Here is a 23695-nt window from a genome sequence, read left to right as displayed (position 1 = left end):
CGATGCCGACTATAAGCCTGAAGGTTTAAACCGCTAAGCAAAAAAAGTCAAAATGAAAATTTCAAATAGTTTATTTTAACATTTAACAAAAATAATATTGTGACCACTCCTTGGTCTGTTTGAAATATGACAATTATACTTGCGTGTAATGTAAACCACAGATAGGAACCATTATAATAAAAAAATGTGCAGTGTCAATCATTTGAGTGATGATCACATGACTTGAAATAAGCATCATGTATATTTTCTTTTTTTTTAAAAAAAAAAAAATGTAATTGTTGCTCATGGGCCCTGATGGATAATACTTGTGTCCCTTTAAAATCAATCTCACATCTTCATTTTCTCCAACAAATTTAAGGTTCCTCTTTCTTTCAAGAGCTCACTGAGGTCAAACTTAATCCCTTTCCCACCAACGTTCTGGAAAATGAGAAAAAAAGTTCTATTTAGATATTTTGTAATATTACATTGAGAAGATATATATATATATGCACTATATAAAAAAAATGAAAAGTCAACCTTTATGTTCAGTCATGGCTGTGCAGCTGTTCTCTCATCCTGGCCGCAATGTTTTCTCTCCTCTCAAGGTGTTTCTTCAAATCTTTAACTTCGGAGGGCATCGTGCTGTTCCACACCATCAGCACCGACTGGGCGTCTGAGAACGTCCGAAACAAGCACGCTTAGCAAGATTCCGCACTGAACTCTTGACAAAGCATTCTCACCCCACTCGCTCTTGTCCTCCGGGAGTCTTCTGCCCAACACCAGGACCACATTCTTCCAGTTTTGCATCTCTGAGAAAGCCGAATAATAATTTTTTGTAGAAATTGTGATACTTAAAATTGAGTGTATTAATAAATAATATCCACCTATGAATGCTGAGGTGATGCATCGTAGCGAGTGGCATCTTGGTGGGATGACCCGTAACGTGTGGTGCTTGTTACCCAAGTCCAGAAGTAGCAGGTGGCCCCCTCGGGTGCCCACCCAAAGCGTGGCAGTGCTCTGCCCGACCAGCAGGGACTTGACCTGCGCCCACCGGGCCCAAGCTTGGGAGCCGTCGGCGGGCTCAACCGCCTCGCTCCCTCCGTCGGAACCGTGTCTTTAAGGAGGTTGATTAGGTTAGGACCGAGAAAGAGGTCATGACGGTTCTTGTTTGCTTGACCTTATAATTTGCGCGCAGTCAATGCAGTCCACCATACGTTCGCTCCTCTTGTCCCAAACCTCCACGGTGGCCATGCCGGCTTTGCTGAGGTACACGTATTTATCCACCGCCATCCGCCACACGCTGGCCTCGTTTCTGGGTTGATTCCTACGGAACCAAAGTTCTGTAAAGTATTCCAGTCGGCGCGTCAACTTGAATTGGACTCACGGGAGCGTTACGGCGTTGCGGGTGTCCATGTTCCTGCTCACGTCGTAGTCGGCGCCGAATGACAGGATCCTGGTACCGCAGCCGGCCCAAACGCAGCGACCGTCCAGAGAGTACGACGACGAGCATAAGCACACCACGGGAGTGTTGACGGTGCCCAGGACCAGAGACTTCACCGGCTGACCAAACTCCTAATGATGCAAGAAAAGTGTTGCAGATAAAAAGAAGGATAAAAATTATTTTATGTTCGAACCTTGAGAGCCGAATCTTCGTAAATGGTGAGGAGGCCGTCAGCCGTGCCGACCAGCAAGTAGTTTTTTCTTTGCCTAAAAAAATAAAAATGCATATTGTAGATTATCAAAGAGGGTCGTGAATTTAAATCTTGTGGTAACTCACAGGCGTGGAGGATTGACGTGAAAGTAGAGCGAGGTGACGGAATCAGTGACGTTATTCAAGCGGTACCACGTGGACGGGTTCTCGCCGCTGAGAACGACCAGCGAACCCGACTGCGTGCCGGCCACCAGCCAATCGGAAGTCTCGCCGGGGATCTGGACCGTCACCAGGCATAAAACGGGACTGTTGTCGATCTCCTGAATGGAGAAGTTTCAGATTTGTCATACATCATGATGAGCTCCACTCACCGTTTTAGAGATGTGTCCGTGTTCGGGTACCTGTGTGGTGACCTGGTTGCCGCCGAGGTCTACTGAGGTGACGGTTCCTGTCCTCTGAGTGCTGCTCCCCCCTCCCAGCCAGGCGGTGGCGCCGCTCACCGTTACGCACTCGGCATGCACATGCCTGGCTAGCGGCATCTCTCTCATCAGACACAACATTTCGCCCGAGTTGAGCCGGGCGAACACCTGACCGCAACGTAAATATAATCAGCGACTAAATATTACCCGAGCATTGTGGGGGATTTCAAAAGTTCTTCTCACCTGAGCAGATGTAGGTCGATCATGAGGATTAATCTTCAGGCAATCCTTCATCAGAGCCTGGAAGTCAGGCCAAGGGGAGCAGCCGTAGTGCTTCACCGGATCTACGTTAAAAAAAAAAAAAAAATAATCATTTATGCACACATCTGAAATGATTTTTTTCTGAGAAATTTGGAGGAACTGAAGAAAAGATCCATTTGAATTATTGACGTGCTTCAAATTGTCAGTTTGTTGTTTACCCGGTAGCTTTCCCTGCACGGCCACCTCGTCAAACTCGCTGGGGAACTTGACCCCGTCGCAGATGCGCTCGCCGCCCGTCAGCAGGTCGTAGAGGAGGAGCCCGAACGAAAAGACGTCAGCCTGCTGGTTGTACGTCACGTTCCCCCTGGCGGCTTCGGGTGCGCGGAAACCTGCACGACAGTGAGGTCCTTGCAGTCGAGCTGTTGGAGATGTTTCAGGTGGTCGGGCGATGATCTAACCTGGCGTGCCCTCCGAGCAGCGGACGCCCATGCTGCAGCAGTACTGAGCGATGCCGTAGTCGGTGATCTTGGCGATGACGTCGGCGTCCGTTTTGAGGTTGAACAGGAGCACGTTGTGAGGCTTCAGGTCGCGGTAGATGATCATGGCCGAGTGGAGGTACCTGATGGAACGCAGCGGATCACCTCACTCAGTGCCAAGGACGTTCTTTTTAAAATAGTCGAATCTGTACCTGCAACATGGTCGCTTACCGTAGTCCATCGGCCACGTGCAGAGCGATCCTGTGCCTGAGCTTCCTGTTCAGGCTTCCTTTCTTGTGCTGGAACAGGGAGTCGAGGGAACCCCGCATGGCCAGCTCCATCACCAGGACGTGCGGAGACGAGCCGGCCCCCAGCAAGCCCACCAGGCTGGGGTGGCGCAAGCGGCCCAACACCACCAGCTCCTGGAGACCAATTATATTGGAAGATGTTCCGATGGAGGTCGAATCTTGCGGCGCTTACCTGTCTAAGGAGTCTGTAGATGTAAAGTTCTGAGGCGTGCTTGTTGAATAACTTGACAGCCACTTCTTCATTCTTGTAGATGCCTCGGTAGACCGTGCCAAAGCCGCCGTCCCCTGGTGGTTCACCACATGCGCTTACTAAACAGTCCATGCAATTCCCATATTATATATCTCGTTTTTCACCAAGGAGGTTGGCTTTGGAGAGGTCCACGTGCAGCTCGTCGCTGTCCAAGGTAGTCCCAGCCGGCTGATCGCTCAGGACCACGTCTGGAGCAACCTGAGAGATGGGAATGGTGCAGCGAGGGTCTTCAGGGTTCACCAGAAGAAAGTCTGAAAAGATAGACAGGTATTTCTTACATGTTTTTATGAAGATGTTTAAACGCGGTGAGGTCTCACCTTGGTCGAAATGTGCAAAGAGGTCTTCTAGCAGCATCTTGCTCCACTCGTGACCGTCCTGGAAGCTGTAGAGAGCCCACTTCTTCAGGAGAGCCTCCCCGCTGCCGTGCACGTCGGTGCTCAGCAGGCCCGGGAACCACTCCTCCAGAAGGGAGTCCACCTGGTCCACCACCTGACCCAGGAGCACCCGTCCTGGCGGGAAGTGGAACAATGACAACCGCAATCAGATTCATCAGAATCAGGTTTGTCATCAATATTGGGAAGAGAGGACAACAGCGCCATCTGCTGGTTGGAGTACCACAAATTGTTGCTGTACAAGGCTTTTGTGAGCTCCAAAAAAAAAAAGGGAGAAAAAAACATCTTCTCGGATACCTTTCCGCGAGCAGGGCACGGTGATCCGGAGCACGCTGGAAACATCTTCCCGCGCCGCCTCCACCAGGCAGTAGACCTCAATGGACCAGCTTAGGTACACGCCTCGATTCCAGCACACTTTTTCAGGTGGGCACGCTTTCTCTGCGTAAACACACATGAATGACTCCGACGTGCGGCGAGACGTGATTGGCGAGCTCTCGCTACCTCTGCCGTAGAGCAAATAAGCCGAGACCTCCAGCAAGCGGACGATCTGTCTCGACCAGAAGTCGGCCGGGAAGTACGGCATCTCGTACTCTCGAACGATCACCTCCGAGTTCTCGCAGTGAGGTAGCTCAATGCTCGGCTTGTCTTTTGCTAAACTGGAGTTTAATCATATGAAAAGGTATCCATAATTTTTTTTTATTTTTGCATTCCATTTGTACCTGCTGGGCACAAGAAGCTGATCTTGTCCAAAGGGAAGCGCGATGAGGAACTTCTCCAGAAGTTTCAAGTAGTGCACAGCATGACTGGCGGGGAAACATTTGGTCTCGAGCAGAAAGTTTTCCACTGCTGAGCGCTGAAGCACTCCTTGACGATGGTTCCATCCATCCTTCAGGGTCAGTTTCTGCAAATAATAATTCTCCATTTAAGTGCACTTAACATTTTTTTTCTCCAGTGGTCTTCATTTAATCACGAAAGAAAATTGTGACAAACCTGCGAGAGGACGTTGCAGAGCCACTGAGGATCGATGAAGTAGAGCTCCTGAAGCTGGAGCGTGGGATCGTCAAAGTGCAGTAAGACCCCTTGAAGATGAAAAAAAATATAAAGCTCAATAATTTTTTTTAGATCATTTCTTAAAGAAGAAAAAAAAAAAAGCGCTAACGTGCTAATTATTAGCAGCCTAACACTGACCAGCTTGGCTGAGGAAATGGATGGCGTGTGGAAGCTCCGCCTCCTCCAGTGGCAGCTGACTCTCCTGGATGAGGTCCAGCAGCTGTTGTCGCATTAGGACGGGGAACTCCTTCGGAACTCTATTCCTCTCCTGGAGAAGCCTGCGCTCCAGCTCGACGTAGCTGTCGGGAACCAGCTGGCCCATCACGGGCTGACCCTGGATCTGCGGGTCGAAAAGGGGTGAGGAGAGATGATTCTGATGGAATGACGTGGAGCTACCTTGAAGTCGGCGGCCTCCTTAGCGATGGCCTTGCGCAGTCGGACGAGGGTGTCCGAGTCTTCGCAGGTGGACACGGTGAAGTAGTCTTGGATGGTCGGGAAGCCCTGATGCTTGAGCAGCTCCTCGCGGATTTTGTTGAAGCAGGCTTGGAAGGCCACGTCGTCACTCACGTCTATGTGCGTTCCCACCAGGATGACCGGGGAGAGAGGAGCCAGCGCCTTCGACAAGGAAGTGAAGCATTTCGATTATCTGGCATCCACGGCAATCAGTTGTCGTGGCAACCTTGATGTTGAAGAGCCAGGGCTTGAGCGCATCCAGCTGCTGGGCTCCTCTGCTCAAGTCGTGGACCACCAGGTAGAGCGCTCTGGAGGAGAGGAAATGAGCCTGCGAGCCGCACACCTCATCGCCACCTGAGATGTTTGGATTTGATTTGGTTCCCGGGTCTTAATTCACCTGTGTGACTCCACGCACCTGAGAAATCCCAGACATTCAGCACCATCTTCTTCTTGTCCCGTTCCCTGATGGTCCAGTCGCGTACGTCCACGCTGGGCCCGGCCGTCCGTTTAAGGGAGGACTGTTGCGAACGCTTGATCTTCATCAACTTATGGATCAGGCTACTCTTCCCGCTGCCGGCATTCCCCACCACAATGAGCTTCATCCGGTAATACGGAACGGCCTTCTTCAGACGCTGCTGGAGAAACCTGAGCAAGGGAGAAGAACCTTCTTAAATTGTAAAATGAAAGAAATTTTACAGGTCCATGTTCTCTTCTACCTGACGATGTCCTTGGTTTTGCTTCCGATCAGTTTGAGGTCCAGCTGGAGTCGCAAGCCATCCAGCGGGAGGTCCCACAGTCGACCCAGCCTGCCCATCTCGTCGGGAAAATAACGTAGGCCGGAGTTGCGACTCACGTCCAATGAAGTGAGACCCTCCAGGAGACCAACCTGTGGTGGGATCTAACCAAAAAAAAATAATCATCATTTTTGGATGGCCTGGTTCTACTACTGTAGCTCCCCAACGTTCATCTCACCTCAACGAGCTTGTTGTCACTCAAGTGCAGCTTCTCCAGTCGGGTCCACTTGTGGACGGGCCCGCTTAAATCCAGCTGGCTGATGAGGTTGTGGCTGAACATCAACTCGCGTAGGTTACTAGACACCCACGAGCCCGGGCCCGGTAATACTGCAATCTGATTGGTCCTCATGTCCACCGATCTCAAGCTGGGGATAAAAATTAAAAAAATATATATAAATACAGTATATTTAATATAACGATCATAAATGACTTTGATAATGTTTATAATGTGGGGAAAAAAATAAAAATGATGCAACGGTTAAATATAAACAAATTACAATTATATTAAAATTATAATTAAAATTCTAAATAAATATAAAGAAAAAAATTAAATGACTTGAAACAAAATGAATAATGCAAAATACATTTTTGTGGTTGACTCACGTAGGTAGGCGGAGGATGGCATCGGAAACGGCGACGAAATTGTTCTTGGCAAGTTTCAGTGTTATGAGCTTTGGCGGGAGCTGTTCCAAGAAACCTGCAGATGATAATTATCTCTGTTAAAAAAAAAAATAATTATATTTACAGTAAGTGCCACACCTATTTTGTTGGAGGAGGCGTTGAAAATTTCTAGCTTTGGGCAGCCTGTCAAGAAGCTGGATGAGATATTGGTCACGGCGTTCTTGCTCACGTCCAGCAGTTTGAGCTCGGGGAGGTTCGACGGGGGCACGGAGAGCTCGGTCACGTTGTTCCTGAAGATCGACGGTGGAAATCGTTTGGACATCTGAGAAGCTTTTTAGCGCCACTTTGCCGGGTTCTTTACCCTTCCATGAGAAGTTCCTCCAGGTTCTCGGCGGCGCGGCCTATCTGGTGCGGGAAGGTCGTCAGCTTGTTGAAGGACAAGTTGAGCTGCCGCAGCGACGGACAGGCGGCATCCAAAACGAGGTGCGGGCCTACGCAGTTGCGTGAGACGTTGAGCGTGGCGAGCGACGGCAAGGCGAGGAGCTCCACCGGAAGCGACTGAAGCTGGTTGCCTTGTAGGTCCAATCGGGTCAGGCTGCTCAAACTCTACACCGAAAGACGCAGTTGTGAAGGCAAGCCAGCTAATAAAACCAAAGATTTGATAGAACTTGAAGTCTTATCGTCACCTGACAGAGCGCAGGTGGGAACTCCAGAAGAACATTGTGGCTCAGGTCCAGTCTCAGAAGGTGAGCCAGCTGCTGCTGAACCGGGCCATGGTCCATCAGGCACAACAGGCAGTCCAATTCGTTCCCCGACAGGTCCAGCAGGCGGATCTTCTCCTTCTCCTTGGGAAGCACCAATGAGCTCTCCAGAGACCCAAACGCTAAAAATGCAAACATCCAGAGTTTTGAATCAAATTTAAAAACTAAAATATCCAGAGGTATTTTTATAAAATTATGTCCAAATACTTTTTTGGTGTCTTCCATATCGTCTGTGTGCGTGCTCATTGTGCTCGCCGTCTATCGGACCACTCTGGGGAAAGAAACGATGTTGTTATCAAATGTAAATATTTTTACAGGGAGTACAGAAGAAGATGATTAAAAAAAAATAAAAAATAGGCCTGAAAATACGGTACCACGCCATCTACAGGGATTTGTGAGTCATTACAATAGTTTGCAAACCAGAAATTCAGGCAAACTGGTCAAAGACATACCAAATATATACAATGACGAATATAAACGTCCCCGGCAGTGAATGAGTTAATAGCTTAGCATAAAATGCTAACTGTAATAAATAAATCAGCAATTTACGATGACTGTAATGTTTCCAATACCTCCGCACTAGCGTGTCTGCGGCGTCCGTGGTTCCTCTTGAACGAACTCCCCCTCAACTCCTCCGTGGAGTTGTGGGGCTTCAGGGAGACCCCCGTCAGTGAATCGCTCCCTAATCAACAGAGAACGATTCAGAACTCTTCACACGGTTATAAATAAACGCCGTTCCTCACCGTCACTCTCCATGTCGTCAAGGAAGAGGCCTTCGTCCATGGAGAGGAAGCTGGAGTCATCGCTCTCGTCCGACATGTATCCAGACGTCAGGCAGGGCTCCCCCGGAGACTTCAGAGGAGCTCCCAGTGTCCTGGAGCGTTGCAAGGACAGAATGTAGCGTGCCAAGCTAGCTCCTTTACCTTCAAGACAAAGAACATACACATCCAATAATTGTTTTTTTTTGTTGAGGGGTTTGATGTTTTTAAAATTTTAAAATGGCCGCTTTGTCTAATTTTGGGCTGTCACCAGGTTTGACTGATTTAAATTGAATTGAATAAATAACGATGACGCAAAGTCAATGTTAGTCACCATACAAAAACGCTTCAGGCATGTTTTGTCCTTCGACCTGTTTGACATCATTTTTGGTTCCCACAGTCACTTTGTTGTTTACTGAAGGTGAAGGCAAATTACCAAACCAGGTAATAAATCACACTAGCTGGTAGATAGGTGTGGTTTCAGCAAGAAGAACGCAAATTGTCTTAGTTGCCCCGAGAGTGCCTGCTTGGTTTTGCTGTGATTTTCCATTTACTTAGTTTGAAAGGCGTAATGTCACATGATTCAATCTAAAATTTTCCGTAAAAAAATTAAAAATAAAATAAATAAATGTGACGAAATAATTTGAAATAATAAGTGTGATATCTTGTAACAGTCAACATTTTAAAATGTGTTAGAAAATATAACAAAAGTTGAAAGTTGAAAAAAAAATTGTATCTTTCAAATTTTGAATACAGGGCATGTTTAAATATTTTTTTTAAAAAAAGGCCTGAAATCAATAATAAGAGTGGAACTATCTTAACTACTTCAATTTGAGCCAGGAAAAAATATATTGAAGCTTTCTCACTTGTGCTGTAACGCAAACTATGCGCTCCGCCTCTCTGGGCCAGCAGGGGGCAGAGCCAAGCTGCATCCAGACGCCCCAGGCGAAAACCACCCAGGCACAAAGCGTTGTTGTTGAGGTCCAGGCCCAGACGGCCCAGCAGCTGGATGACCATGGGGCCATCTGCGCGTTTCACGCTGACGGCCAAGGCCCGGCGGAGCTGCTGCTCGTGGGCGCCTTGGCTCAACAGCAGCTCCACCAACTCCAGTGGGCCTCCCTTTTCGCACACCTACAACACACAACCAATGGAAACGTGGCTCAGGGTCAACAGAGAAGGTCATAAACCCATGATGTCCACACCTGGTAGATGAGGGACTCGGTTTTGGTCTTCCTGTTGACGTCGGCCCCGAGCTCGATGAGACACTCTGCCATGACGGTGTCTCCGTCCTCACACGCTTTCTCCAGCATCCTGTAGTGAAGCTCCGAGTTGGCGCACATCTTGGACAGAGCCAAGCACGCTGACCGACGAAGCTGAAGATATAAAAACAGGGATGGAGTGATGGAATCCATTTCATTGTCAAAATGTGTCAATCGTGTGACATACTGGATTCTTGCCGTGCTCGGGAATGTCGGAGTCTCGGAGGTGCTGGAATATCTGCCTATCAAAATCTTCTCGTTGGAGCTCCACAGCCGATCCCGAACAAGCGTCCAGCATCCTCAGAGCCACCTGGAAACACTGAAGACACATACGATTATAATTTATCCTTCATAGCCTTAGATGATTTTAGCTACCTTGAGCAGTAAGTCATAATCCTCCTTGTACTCGCCCAGTGAGGCCACCAGGACTGAAGCTAGTACAGGAACGATCATCCTGGAGAGCTTCTTCTTGGATACCAAGTAGCTGAGCAGGGTTAGACCCCAGTAGTGAATTTCTGCGGGATGATTTGGAAACTTTCAGTGACTTCATTTATATTTATATAAATTTTTTGTGAACGCACCTCGATCCTGTGGGAACATCTGCAGCGTGTGGAGAACCGTGTCGATGGCCCCCTGCTGGCAGAGCAGATCCACTGCACCTGAGCAGTCGGCCAGGGAGGCGAGCACCTTCAAGCCGCACAATTGGATGTTCGGACACCTGATGAACTACACACAGAGATAATAAACCGATCCCAGAATTACTCTGGATTGCTGGATGAATCGACAAAATCCAGAAACATTTATACCCTGTTGAGGACTTCCAGGTAGACGGTATGTGCACCTTCAACCACACACTGGTTCTTCAGGACTTTCAGGGACACGTCGGACATGTCGGGGTCCGCCACCGAGGAGCCGTGCTCTCGTAAGCTTCGGTCTTGGAAAGGTTAGCGTGTTAGCATTCAGCAGGAGCATTTGGACTTTGGATCTACCGAGCCCATCGAACCTGGACAGAGGAAGACCAGGCTGGCTCGCAGGGCCTCCAGTTGAACTTCCGGTTGAAAGTTGTGGACCTTCATGACACTCAAGATTTGACCCACGGCCATGTTGAGCTCATCCAGGCCGGCAGTCCGGCCTCGGAAGAGGAGGCCGAGCAAGCGGCAGGCGTTGACGGACACCCGGACCGAGGCCGGGTGCTTCTTCATCATCTCCGCCACGTTGACATGGAGGCCGCTGGACAGCAGGGTGGAACGCATCTTAGCTATGAAAGCAACGTGAGATATTCATGTAAATTATTTTCAGATTTTTACTTTTCACCTGCTCTGCAACTAGAGGAGGTCCGAGGAGGTCCACGATTGAGGCTATTTATTTTTTTTACTATGTATGTAGGAAGCCCAGGCCCACTTACGATTTCGTGTGACCAGTGTGGCGATGGCGCTTGTGGCAGCCTGGAAGACGCGGGGCGAGGAGGAGTGAAGCAACATGGCCGCCATCAGCTGTCTGTGAACAGGAGTCCTAAAAAGAGATGCACCACAGAATGTTTCGAAACTTATTGTCATCAATTTTAAAAAAAAAAAGACTGTTGGAATACTAATATGGAGTACCGATCATCCTGCTCCTCTTCTGGCTGACTCCTTGTAGCTCCGTGGACCAACAGACTATGAATGGCCCAGCATGCAGCTTCCTGGAAGGGGGTCATCCGATTTCATCAGATTTAATTTACTTCAGGTTGCTTTTGCTTCAGCCCAACCTGAACGTGCGAGTCGGCGGCGTGGAGATCCAGCGCCGTGCAGCAGAGCCCCATCCAGCCCAGGTCCAAATCCAGATGTCCTGAGGCACCCCCACGGTTCTCCTCCGCCTCGCCGTCCTCCAAGCCCTGCTCGGCCGCCGCTCGGCTCTCCACCATGCTGGACGCTGAGGAGCATCACGTGTGAGGGAATCTTTGTCTATTTTGTGCTTACATTTTTGCGTGTGTGTTCTCACTGAGGTCTGCCAGGCAGGAGAGGGCGGCGGCTTGTAACGTGGCATTGTGGGGGAACGTCTGACAGGCCCTTACCGCCACCCGGGCCACGCCGTTCAGCACCAGGATGTTGTAGTAGCTCTCTGAGTCGACACACACGCACAATTACACATAATGTCAAATGGATTAATCACAATAGACCTGCCGAATCTGACTAATTTGTTTCACGAAGTTTCTTTATGTCAAACACGTCTCGCCGCAAGGTATTCATTTACAAGAACGGCGACGCCCAAAAGACATGCATTGTTTTTATCCGTGTTTACTTCTCATCGTTGCATTTTTTTTTTTTTTTGTGCAAAGTGACTGTGCGTGAGTCATTAAGTGCTCAACTGACATGTTCATGCATAGTTAACATAGTTAGCATGTGTACAGCTAGTCATAGCTCACGCTATGTGCTCAAATATGCTTGCCAGATAAAAAATACTTTAAAAAAATATTTTTTTACAGTCTTCCTGTATTGAAGATTTGCGGGTGGATTTAGAACAGAATTCACCGCATTTTTCCACTTGTAAATAAATATGTGATGGACATGCTGAAAATGATTCGTCTTTTATATTCATATGGGAATAATTATGATGATTCTGCTGACCTGACGTGAACCTTCGGAACAGGCAGCACGCTGTCTCCTGGAGCTCCTCGCTTTGAGGGAAGGCATCCATGGCCGAGATGAGTGCAGAATAGCAGCGAGCGCTGCCGGACATTAACATTTCCACGTTGCTGCCTGCAAGAAAATATTACAAAATGATTACAGTTTTGTTTTTTATAAATGTTGAGGAAATTTAGAAGCTGTTGTTTTGATGTATGAATAGTTGCGTTGTTTATTGGCAGCAAAATAAATGAACAGGAAGTTGGCCAATCTGGTTCGAATTAGCCCTTTTGGGCTAATTCCAGTGCTTTGAGGAACACTAATTACGGAATTTCCCCAAGAGCGCCCCAAACGAAAGCAATTATCATGCACCAATGGGTAGCACTGAAATGCAAAACTTCCATAATTCCCTGTTCTGCAGATTATAAATATGAGATTTCATACTTAATGAATAGAGATTAAAATGTCCCCAATCCGCAAATTCAATTTCCAAACAGTGCAAATAATATTTACAGTATACACAGTTGCCCTTGTTCAAGTTCAAGATGTTCCATCCGTTTTATTAGCGTTACGTGACATTAAGTAGAACGATTTCAAGTTATCCTTTGCCACTTCGTAGAAAGCCACGGCATAAAAGCCATGACCCAATCGGCGGGGAAAAGTCCCACGCTGTTAATCATAATGTCCACCAAGCATTGACATTTATGCCGAGGCTAAATATGTCCCGACATGACATCATCAGCGACCTATTTCCACACAGAACAATAATAAAGCAAATATAATGAGGTCAAATTACATCCACTAGGGATGGAGGGAACATTTTTTTACAGTAACTGATCTATGAAAGTCTTTATGAGGACAAAGGTAGCAGAGTTGCTAAAGGAGAACGCTAGTTAAAATGGCTGCTGAATTACAGGAATGTGACAACGTAGTCATGGAAGACTGTTCCTCACTTTTACATGATTTAAAATGTATTTTACTTCATCTATGAACTCTTTTGGGGTGTACAGATGTGGTCAACACCTATTAGCATTAGCACGTTAGCCTCTCCTTGTTTTTGCTACTATTTTTAACCTTGTTGTGGCCTGTATAGATGTGGTCAACACCTATTAGCATTAGCACGTTAGCCTCTCCTTGTTTTTGCTACTATTTTTAACCTTGTTGTGGCCTGTATAGATGTGGTCAACACCTAGTAGCATTAGCACGTTAGCCTCTCCTTGTTTTTGGTACTATTTTTAACCTTGTTATGGCCTGTCTGGCCAAGACAGGTTTTAAAAACAAAAACAACATCAGGATGGCTCTAATTAAGCACTTGACACATATAAGGCAGCGGTAAACACGCTTCTGAATAGGAAGTTAGTCAAGTTGAGCCAGAATGGCAGAAACGATTAACATTTCAAGTTTTGCTTTCAAAGGGTTGACAGAAACTTAATCCCAGTTAGACTTTCTGCCAGATGGCAACAAAAAAGAATACATAGCTTTGACCAAGCTAAAAACATAATGATAGACTTTCGCAATGTCAAATAAACCCACAGTCTGACAAACTGACTTTAAGATGTTATTTGTATACTCGATTGTGGAAATAATGATGGAGGAAAGTCTTACTGGGTCTGGACAGGGGGAGGAGAACTTTCATGGCCTGCAGCAGCAGCTCGGGGTTCCCCGGGAACCCGTGCAGGGCGGCCAGAACCGCCACGTGGTCTTGGTTCTCCACAAACGCCACCAAATGGTCATCCCTCACTGCACAATTATAAAAAAAAAAAAAAAAAGGTATTATATAATTTCATCCAAAATATTTTGTCACTTCTGGCTCACCTCGATGAAGGAGGGCATGTAGAGCTCGGCAGCCTTGGAGCTGCACCTCCTCGTTGGAGGCGAAAGACTTCATGGCCTGCACCACCAGGCCGAACACGTCCTCCTCAACCTCCTCCAGCAGCAGAAGAGCGATGGCGTCTGTGTGACGGAAAGAAGCCACCGTTGATGATGTCACATGCTCTCCAACAAAACAACCTGATCTTCTGAACATGGTTTTGATTACAAAAGTGTCTTCACAAGCAATCTTGATCTTTTTTTTTTTGTGATGAGCCTTCAAATGTTGCCACTGGGCGGTAGCTAACATGGAAAAAAAAATCAAGTTAAAACAAAATGGCAGACTTTTAATTTAGTTTTTAATTAGGCGAAGCTGCAAAACGTCAATGCAGGTGCATACTTCGTTTTTCTGTCAGTGGAAAAGAAAAACATTAGACAGAAGAGTTGTACGTTTCCACTAGCAGGTTTAATTACGCAATCCTTAATTAAGCACCATTACAAAGGGAAATTCCGCTGCGTAATGAAAGATAATTTTTTCTGGAACTCGGCTCCATTATCTTAACTTTGCGGTTTAATGATCGCGGTTGAGGTTTCATTTTGCTTTTGTAACATAAGGTAAGGTAAGCTTATGTTCTTGGCAAAGTTACTTTACGTTTGCTTGATGTTTATGTAATTATGTCTTAGCTCCACCTACTTCCTGGCAAAATTTACTTCCACGTTATTTCCTAGGTTAGGCCACGGCTCACTTCCAACAAGTTACATCAACATTTTCTTTCTACGTTGCGACTTTTAAGTTACTTTCTGGGTTACATGTATGCACAAATTCTTGCCCGGAACTACTTTTCTGGGTTACGTTTTCACTCAAGCGACTAGTTACTTCTTAGGTTACATTTCATTTCATTCACTGTTACTGCATTTCAATATTTATTTTTTGTCCTGCCAAATAAACTTGTTTTATGTTTGCACGACAGTAAATGAATATTTGCACTACATTAGTTATTTAAAATTATGTGTTACGCATGATTGTGTGTGAACAATTGCTGCAGCAAAACGAAAGCACTTACACGCCACACCAAAAAAAAAAAAAAAGAACTGAAAGTAAAGTTAAAATAGCCACGGCCCAGAAGTACCTGAGCGGAGAAGGAGCGCCAGGCATCGGAGCGCGACTGTGGTTACTCGGCAGTCAGAGTGGTACTGAGATAGAACCCTGAGGATTTGCCTGCGTGCACAAACACACAAAATTGATTATATTAAAAATGACCAATATCGGCAGATATAATCGACCCGGCAATTCATTACTTTGTTAGCGAGACGCAGTTACTTACAGGTGAGGTGTGTTTAGGTCCTCCAACATACTTGGACGTATTTCCAGCAATTGACACAACAGTGACCAGCCCACCTTCGGCAACAGGATGACATCATTACTAATTGGGACAAAACTCTAATCCATACAAACAGTGGTGGTGCGTTCAAGTACCTGCTGGACTCCTCTGCTTTCCATGTGTGACAACAGTGCAGACATAAGTGGCTCTTGAATGTCTTTGTCTGCAAATAGCTGAGAGGCTGAAACAAAGATGATCCTTTAGACCAGTTCATTTTTGTGTGTTTTTGCTTTGGGGCCCTGCTATGATTCTGAAATGTGATTTACTAGGAAGATTAGTTGGACAGACTGAACATATCTACAAAAAAACTTCAAGTCCAACTCTGGGTCAGAGCAGTTAAAGGACGAAATGGACATTGGATCTATTACGGCAGGACTAGTTGGAGATATTGGGCTAGCTGGACATTAGATAGGGATGGAGTAGTTAAGGGATTAGTTGGACATTGGAACTATCAAAGAAGGATGGACTAGTTGGAAGGTCAAGGTAGAGGAACATTGGACCTAGTTGTCAAGAAGTAGTGACATTGTGACCAAAACGTAGATGGACATTTGATCTACTCGGGAAAGTGATTGAACGACTAGTGGAAAGATTTGGTTGGACGTGATGCTCAACGTGAAGCAGAAGCAGCCATGCACGAGGTATCACCTACCATGGTCGGTGCGAGACAGGAAGAGCAGATCCTGCAGGATCTGAATGAGCGTGCAAAGCTGCCTGTCCTCCTGGGGGCTCTTGAGCCTGACCAGGAGCTTCCTCAACCTCTCCTCCAGCTCCTCTTTGTTGTCCATCTCGACGAACGAGCCCCGGGCAGTCAGATCATGACAGCTTCGAGGAGAGGCTCCGATGGGCCGAGCGGCCACGGCTGCCTGGCCGGCCGGTAAGAAGGGCCGCACGGAAGGCTGCTGAGAGTCGCCGCATCGGGGCGCATGTCTCATCCAAAAGTCAACTTTCGCTCGCCTTCCTCTTTTTGTCTTCGCTCTTTTTGTCTGTGTATGTGTGTGTGTGTGTGGTGCTCCGTTTGTGACAACCGCAGATAGGCGTGTTTTTGCTTCCCACGATCACATCATATGACTCCGTGCAGGAACAGGAAACAAACTTCCCGTTTGGAACGCGACTGAAAGAAGCGGTCGCCCAGGATTTCGTCTCCTCTCCGGTAATTTGTCCGTCATTCAAACTCGGTGAGTAATTTGAATTTACTCGAAATATTCCGTGTTGTTTTCTCGGTGTCTTTCTGCAAATAAGCGTTTAAAATTGTAATATGAACTACCCCCTGACTTCCCCCTCTTTTCTTCTACGTCGATGTCTGGTGACAGCCGCAATATGAAAAGTATCGGGATTGACCCATGGCGCCGTACCGCGTTGGAAAAAAGACGCAATTGAAATAAAAAAATTAATACATAATTATTTTTATCGATTGTATAAATTGTAGAGGTGCAAATGATTCACCCTAAGAGTTCGTCTCGTTACATTGATAGTGGTTGTTTAATTCTGCATGTGTAAAACTAAAATTACCACAATAATAATTAAGAATCGGATTATACCGATAAATCAATTGATAGATTTCTAGTTGTGTTACATTATTTTTTTCAATGTTTTGGCCGTGTTCTTGTCCAAGGCATTTAAAGCCTATACTGACACTGGTCCAAAATTATTTAAATTATACGGTACATTGAAAATATCATTCAAAATACAGAATATAAAACTAAGCAACAGTATTAAAGATTATACGAAAATATTAACTATAAGAAATAGATAAAACACAAAGCTTGCAGGTCTTTATGCGTAGTCAGCGAATGCCAAGGAGAAGTGGCTTTTTAGGCAATGTTTTTGGAAAAAAAAAACTGCCAAAGTGGGGATATTCAGTATATCTAGAGTGAACTGTTTAAAAACATGTCTGTATTACTATAAGTTTTTTTTCTCTCGAAACAGAATAATAAAATCAAAACAAGTCGTGGGTTTATGATTTTTATTTCTATTCAAATAAACTTTTCATTAACACCGAATGGAAAAATACAGTGAAGTCCTACTGAATAAAAACCGTTTGGAGCCTTGTTATATATAGAATATTAATACTGTATTACCGCGAGCACTTGTCATGTCAGGTTGCCAAACAAGTCAGACAAGTTTGTGCATATGTCTAAGGCCTAATTTTTTTAAATATTTGCTGTTGAAATTTGATTGTACATCCTGAAAAATTGTGGCGTGTGGTGTTTTTACTTTGTGTCCAATTTGAACTTTATTCCAGAAATTCCCAAATTATAATCAGCCATTAGTGTTATGTAACAATTTTTTTAAAATTACTTTAATATCCAACATGGTGAGAATACAAATAGTCTGTTATAATAGTAACCGATAATTTCTCCACAAAAATAAAAACATTACTGTGTTTATGGATTGTACATGTACTTTCGGCGCATGTAAATGACGTCACATCTTGGTGGGGTTGAGGTGGCTGCTTTGGTGACGTCGCGAAAACATGGCGGAACAGCGACTCGGGGCGTAATTCGTATCAGCTCTGCAATAATAATTGAACAAAATCGTCTGAAATCGCAATTCCCCTCCCCACACGCACGACACGACGCTCCAGTGAGTTTTTCTTGTAAAGGGGGGAAAAAAAATTGCCAAATTAGCACTTTAGCTCCTTCAAATGAGTAAAATCTGTCTCTGGATCTTCTCGAAAAACGTAGAAGATGCTTCGTAAATGATGTCGGACAAGTGTCAAGTGAAAATTGGAGGTCTTCGTTGTCAGCCCACCCAGACTTGACAGCTCCCGAGTGAGAGGCAAGGAAAAAGTTGTTGTTTTCCTTCTGAGTTTGACCCCTCCTCCCCGCTTCCTATGTGCAACAGGCAGGACGATGAGTACAGCTTGACGCACTTCAGCAGAAGCAAAGTCGTCAGCATGGGCATCAAGAATCAGAGTCCTGCAGAGGACGATGGCGAGCGGCGTCTCATCAACCCGTCCGACACGTCCCGGAACCCCCCCGCGCAGCCTTTCGTCTACGTGCTGGCCTTCTTCTCGGCCCTGGGTGGCTTCCTCTTCGGCTATGATACCGGCGTTGTTTCAGGAGCCATGCTGCTCCTCAAGCGGGAGATGAACCTCAACACCCTGTGGCAGGAGCTGGTGGTCTCCAGTACTGTGGGGGCAGCGGCCATCTCCAGTTTGTGTGGTGGCTACCTCAATGGGTTGCTGGGACGAAGGAAGTGCACACTGCTGGCCAGCTTCATCTTCACCTTCGGTGGGTTCATCCTGACGTTCGCACCCAACAAGGAGGTGCTCCTGGTTGGCAGGATCATCATCGGCCTTGGGATTGGTGAGTGTCTGTTGGGACCGTGTAGAAATGTTTGCGATAAACCAGGAATTAAAAAAATATATATTTCAAATATAGTTGTGGAAAGTCAATATTCGTATAATTGATTATTATAATTGATTCCTGACTTAATCACACCAATGTAAGATTATTTTTTTGTTCTTTGGTTATAGTTCTGCCGCTTGAGTGAGGCAGAAAAAATAGTGAGCTGCGAGTGTTTGTGCAATTGTTGTTTTGTTAGCAAAAGCAGTTTTTCCTGTCGTAAAGAAATTTCAAACACGTTCAAAACTGTTAGCAAGCATTGAAACTTCATGCTGCATACTTCTTCCCACCAGGCGTGGCCTCCATGACGCTCCCCGTGTACATCGCCGAGGTGTCACCCCCCCACATGCGAGGTCAGCTGGTCACCGTCATCACCGTTCTCATCACCGCCGGACAGTTCATCGCCAGTGTGGTGGACGGCGCCTTCAGCTATATGAAGCACGATGGCTGGAGGTAATTACGTATACATCTTAACACCTAATTAGTAATTTGTATGTATGTGACAGGCAAGGATGCAATCTGCAGCTAAGTGCTACTTTCAAAACGAGTTTTACAAGCTCTGTTTTTTTTTTTTTTTTACCTTGCTTTATTTATCTGACGCCAGAGAGGCTGTGAAACTTTTTCTCACAGCATCAACTTGCATCTACTTTTCCTCTCAAATAACCCCTTTGTTTCAAACTCATTCACGTCCATCTTTCGTTGCTCAAGGTACATGTTGGGTCTGTCGGTGCTGCCCTCCATCTTGCAGTTCGTGGGCTTCCTCTTCCTGCCCGAGAGCCCCCGCTGGCTTCTGCAGAAGGGCCGAAAAGAGGAGGCCCGTCGCGTCCTGAGTCGCATCCGAGGCTGCCAGGACGTGGATGAGGAGTTCGACTACATCAGGACCAGCATCGAGGAGGAGGAGAAGGAGCTGCGTGGAGGTGAATATTTGTTATTCGGAAGGGCTCATGATTTAAATATTTCAATCTAATGTAAAATGTCATCATTGGTTCTCCAGGTGGGATCATTCTTCTGCGCATGCTCCGCCACGGACCCACCCGCAGGGCTCTGATCGTTGGCTGTGGCCTTCAGATGTTCCAGCAGCTGACTGGCATCAACACCGTCATGTAGGTCTTTTTTTTCTGGGTATCCGGCACCTGGCGTGACCTTCTCCTCTTCTCCTTCCAGGTACTACAGCGCCACCATTCTGCAGATGTCAGGTGTGCGCGAAGAGAGGCGGGCCATCTGGTTGTCGGCCGTCACCTCCGGGACCAACTTTGTGTGCACGTCCCTCAGCATCTGGCTGGTGGACAGAGTCGGGCGCAGGAAACTGACGCTGGCCAGTCTCACGGGTGAGTATTTTGGGAAAAACTCAAAACAAAACCAACTGAGGTTAAAACGAAATGAAAACTAACTGGTAGGAAAATTCCAAACTATTACAACACGGAATGCACCTGAAGGCGCGGCTAATTAGCACGTTAACAGTTACTGCAGCTGAAGCCAAAAAGTTTTTTACCATTCAAACTTGATACACCGCAATGAACTTTAAGAACCAGGCCCAATTTCTATACAAACAAAAGCGAGGCCTGAGCGAGTAAATCCGTTTCACTTGCGTTTTAAAAACACCTGTCAGAAGATTTTGTGCAGTGCCAAGAAATAACGGTCACAAAATACCTATTTAGTTTTTATCATAAAAGTTGCCCGTTAGGTCTCAGGATTATATATTACTTTTAATACTGGATTTTTTTTTTAAAGGTACCGCTCTGAGTCTCAGCGTTTTGTCACTCGGCTTCTTGCTGTCAGCTCAGTACTCTCCCGCAGTAACACTGCGACCGCTCGACTCCCACAACTCCTCCTGCGTACAATACGGGTAAATATAATTAAAAAAAAAATAATGACAATGTATGCCTGATCTTCATTAATATGTGGATGTTCTCATCAGCCACTGTGGAGACTGCATGTTGAATCCTGCCTGTGGCTTTTGCTACCGCGAGAACAGCAGCAGCGGCGTTTTTGACTCCGCCTGCCTGCCCGTCGATCCCAAGACCACCGAGCACTCGGCGTGGGGACGGTAGGTTGTTGTGTTTTCCGTTTATTGACTTGAATTGGAAAAATACTTCTCCATTTCTTTGACAGGTGTGCCAACAAAACGGACTCGCCGGAGGGTCCATTCTGGGCGTACAACTTCTGCCCTACGTCTTACTCTTGGATCGTGCTGATGGGTCTCCTCCTCTACCTGACTTTCTTTGCTCCAGGTGTGCAAGCATGTTTTTGAAACAATACAACTTATCATTATCACGTGATTAAACCTTTTTTCTTTTGAGTGAGTACTGTCATGCATGTGGAAAATTAAAATAACCGAATGCGTGTGTGTCAGGGATGGGCCCCATGCCTTGGACTATCAACTCTGAGATCTACCCACTGTGGGCTCGCAGCACTGGAAATGCCTGCTCGGCCGGCGTCAACTGGATCTTCAACGTCGTCCTCTCTCTCACATTTCTTCACATCGCCGAGCTCATCACCTATCAAGGTGACTGTTCAAACAAGGCTTGCATTTTCGAGCCAAGTTTGGTGTCTAATTTCGGTTCACACAAGATGGCGTGAGAATTTCTAATTCGATTTTCAAACAGTTAGGGTTTTAAAATTAGGGTTTGAAGACCAGTTTAAGTGGTCAAAGCGCTGATGAAATTTGTCTTTTTGTTAGGCATCTTCTTCGTGTACATGGGCTTCACCGTCCTGGGCCTGGTCTTCGCGTTTGGGTGCCTCCCCGAGACGCAGGGACTGCAGCTGGAGGACATCGAGAACCTGTTCACGGGTCCGTTCTGCTCCTGCGGCACCTCCCCGAACCTCAGCAATCAGAACATCCAGTATATTCGGGTAAAAGGCAACAATTATCTGCCGTCAGACAACGACACCTCTGACATAGACTAGATTGTGGCGGCGGGATTCTGGCTTTTTCTTGTTTGGCTTATTTTTTTTGTATGAAGACTGCTGCAGTTTGGAGGAAAATCATCTGCTGCCCTCTACTGGCGAAGAGCATAAATTGAGCAAAATTTGCACCTGTAGATTTTTTTTTTTTTTTTTTTGTGGGACCTTCTTACTCAGGCAACTCTGATCAATCTGTGGCTTCATCTCACATGGGTACGACCTTCCTCTTAACATTTAAATCATCTACAAGGAAAATTCAAAGGCAAAACAGACACAAAATTATTTTTAATATAAAACAAATGTTTTAGACCTCTGTAAAAGATGCCAACAATATGAAAAATACCAAATATCTATAAAGATTTTTATTTAAAATACTGAATTTAAAAGGTGATAATTCTAGTGCAATTTGAAGGTCCAAAAAACGTTTTGATTGAGAAAAGTAGAAAATGATTACTTTCTTACTATACCTTATAACCAGCACACTCCCCGAAGACGGCAAAAGTACTGTACTGTATGTTTTGGACTATTACCTTATTTTATTTTAGCCACAGGGTTGAAGCTAGTGTTAGAGTTTCGGTTTTACATCACCAAACGTGACAGCCATAGAACACTATATTAGTAAGATTTTATTACTGACACACTCCATTTTCTCTTCTTGAAATGCATTCCTGGGTCATGCTCATGTTTTGGTGCTTGGTGGTGCACTTTACAAAGTCATTGTATTTTATTTGATTTCTTTATTTGACTCACTAAAAGTAGTTGAAATGTTTTTAGCAAGGTGCGGAATTCAGCCTTGGGGACTTCGGGAAAGTGGGCGCGGAAAGTGGCGTAGCCTATATAACTGTAAGTAATTTAAAAAAAAAAAAAAAAAAAGCACAATGTTGTATATAAAGCATTTAAGCACCTTGGCAAAGATAGAACCACGTTTAATTCCTTCGCTCTGTCGCTTTTCTGAAATGTATTTTCTTTTATTTCCACAGCTGAAATGACCTGCTTTGTGTTCTGAGCACCTTTTTACCCCACAGCCTTCGTTTTGCATGAGCAGGAGGAAAAGTGCCTTTAGGGTATCCGGTCGGACTCACTCGGCTAAAGGTTATTTCAGGGGTGGGCAAACTATTGTGCTTGAGAGCCACATTTTATTTTTAAATGAGATAGAAGGGTGGCATGTATGTAAATAATTAAATATTTTTTCATTTTCACGTTTTTATTTATAATAAAAAAATATAAGTGCAAAATATTAATCAATCAGTGCCATTTTGTTTAACCCTTTTTAGAGGGGACACAAATTCATACAACAAATTTGACAGGACTTTTGGAAATTATTAGGAAACGGCTATGTGGCCAGTTTGCCCACTCCTCCGATAAAGATGGTCCTCTTTATTTCAAACGGGACCTCAGTGCTGTGCAAATTTCTTTTTATCTTTTCGTTTAACACATTCCTAACACATTCGCTATTATCACTTCCAATTACAATGCATATATAGCATTTATATCCATCAATGGTGGTGGATATAGTGTCATGAAAAAGACTGATAAATTCTGTCTGTATACAATTTGCAGTGGACATTAAATGGCTGATATTGATTGTCTAGTCGAGTGGCTCAGTGAGAGTTAAAGGAAAAATTAACAGGGCTGGTCTAAGACTTGCACTCATCTAGGTATGGTATGGTGTGATAGGATTTATTTTTAATGGAATATTTATATACATTGTCACTGTCCAACGAAAAGCACCAGGTTGTTAAATATAGGAGCACTTTTTGTTGGTCAGTGCTAGAATGATTTCATTATGTCAAATATTGTCACACAGTGTAATATGTTGTGGAATTATTCATGTTTAAATCTGTTTTTGGAGACATCTAAGTTTTTTGAAAACCAAAAATCCGTATTACTTGTTAAGTTCTTCCTGAAGGGAAATAAAATAAATGAAACTCATGTAACGTGTGATTGTTCTTTCCACCCCCCTTACCGTTTTTACATGTATTCTTTTTAACTTTGCCACTGTTTAATTTAATAGAAACGGCGTCACACAACGCAGCCACAAGATGTCGCCAAAGCTCCGTGATGACGCTTTTATTACTTTTACTTAACCTTAAGCTCCGTGCGTGCTTGAGCATGCCTCTGACAGCACCAAGCAACCACTCAGACGTCTTGTAAGAACAATGTGCACGTCAGAGGGGCAAAAACACGCGTAAAAAACAAACATAAGCACAAATATTAA

The 23695-nt window shown here is 45.4% G+C and overlaps 2 protein-coding genes across 4 annotated transcripts; one reads left to right on the top strand and one right to left on the bottom strand.

The window, feature by feature from the left end:
• Window positions 1-53: 53 nt before the first annotated feature.
• Window positions 54-16173, bottom strand: lrrk2 (leucine-rich repeat kinase 2). The gene is made up of 51 exons (XM_049722686.2): window positions 15876-16173; window positions 15322-15407; window positions 15170-15243; window positions 14975-15063; window positions 13851-13988; window positions 13641-13775; window positions 12039-12170; window positions 11413-11532; window positions 11180-11343; window positions 11034-11113; window positions 10838-10944; window positions 10436-10690; window positions 10239-10366; window positions 10014-10158; window positions 9808-9947; window positions 9620-9751; window positions 9376-9546; window positions 9040-9304; window positions 8159-8338; window positions 7988-8097; window positions 7623-7686; window positions 7341-7537; window positions 7016-7260; window positions 6793-6944; window positions 6637-6730; window positions 6212-6398; window positions 5956-6137; window positions 5655-5884; window positions 5466-5593; window positions 5183-5401; window positions 4925-5126; window positions 4727-4815; window positions 4456-4637; window positions 4238-4392; window positions 4034-4174; window positions 3662-3853; window positions 3449-3595; window positions 3267-3379; window positions 3018-3208; window positions 2769-2929; window positions 2529-2699; window positions 2293-2393; window positions 2032-2217; window positions 1757-1950; window positions 1614-1686; window positions 1364-1551; window positions 1157-1303; window positions 864-1093; window positions 720-788; window positions 517-652; window positions 54-417 (listed from the first exon to the last, which is right to left on the bottom strand). Exons 1-50 carry the CDS (start codon window positions 16156-16158, stop codon window positions 525-527), a joined length of 7692 nt encoding a protein of 2563 aa, XP_049578643.1. The 5' UTR covers window positions 16159-16173; the 3' UTR covers window positions 54-417; window positions 517-524.
• A 137-nt stretch (window positions 16174-16310) lies between these two features.
• On the top strand, window positions 16311-23409 carry LOC125970422 (proton myo-inositol cotransporter). 3 transcript variants are annotated; one of them, XM_049722710.1, is made up of 13 exons: window positions 16311-16401; window positions 18071-18534; window positions 18867-19026; window positions 19282-19490; window positions 19568-19676; window positions 19738-19901; window positions 20305-20419; window positions 20492-20620; window positions 20686-20804; window positions 20927-21079; window positions 21254-21426; window positions 22252-22320; window positions 22458-23409. In XM_049722710.1, exons 2-13 carry the CDS (start codon window positions 18123-18125, stop codon window positions 22464-22466), a joined length of 1821 nt encoding a protein of 606 aa, XP_049578667.1. In that variant the 5' UTR covers window positions 16311-16401; window positions 18071-18122; the 3' UTR covers window positions 22467-23409. The 3 variants fall into 3 exon arrangements, with proteins under 3 accessions (XP_049578667.1, XP_049578666.1, XP_049578668.1); XM_049722709.1 differs by having other exon boundaries at window positions 22252-23409; XM_049722711.2 differs by lacking the exon at window positions 22458-23409 and having other exon boundaries at window positions 21254-22390.
• Window positions 23410-23695: the final 286 nt, after the last annotated feature.

The sequence above is a fragment of the Syngnathus scovelli genome, chromosome 6 (genome assembly GCF_024217435.2).
Source record: "Syngnathus scovelli strain Florida chromosome 6, RoL_Ssco_1.2, whole genome shotgun sequence".
In the NCBI taxonomy this organism is placed as follows: domain Eukaryota; kingdom Metazoa; phylum Chordata; class Actinopteri; order Syngnathiformes; family Syngnathidae; genus Syngnathus; species Syngnathus scovelli.
Note: the sequence above shows the minus strand (reverse complement) of the source record. Positions and strands in the feature narration are given on the sequence as shown.

Coding starts and splice junctions, on each gene's coding strand:
- lrrk2 (XM_049722686.2), bottom strand. CDS start 16,158: ATGAGACATGCGCCCCGATGCGGCGACTCTCAGCAGCCTTCCGTGCGG. Junction 10,691..10,837: donor CACACTGGTCACACGAAATC/GTAAGTGGGCCT, acceptor TTGCTTTCATAG/CTAAGATGCGTTCCACCCTG. Junction 9,948..10,013: donor GATGTTCCCACAGGATCGAG/GTGCGTTCACAA, acceptor ATCATCCCGCAG/AAATTCACTACTGGGGTCTA.
- LOC125970422 (XM_049722709.1), top strand. CDS start 18,123: ATGGGCATCAAGAATCAGAGTCCTGCAGAGGACGATGGCGAGCGGCGT. Junction 18,535..18,866: donor CATCATCGGCCTTGGGATTG/GTGAGTGTCTGT, acceptor TCTTCCCACCAG/GCGTGGCCTCCATGACGCTC. Junction 20,621..20,685: donor GAGCACTCGGCGTGGGGACG/GTAGGTTGTTGT, acceptor TTTCTTTGACAG/GTGTGCCAACAAAACGGACT.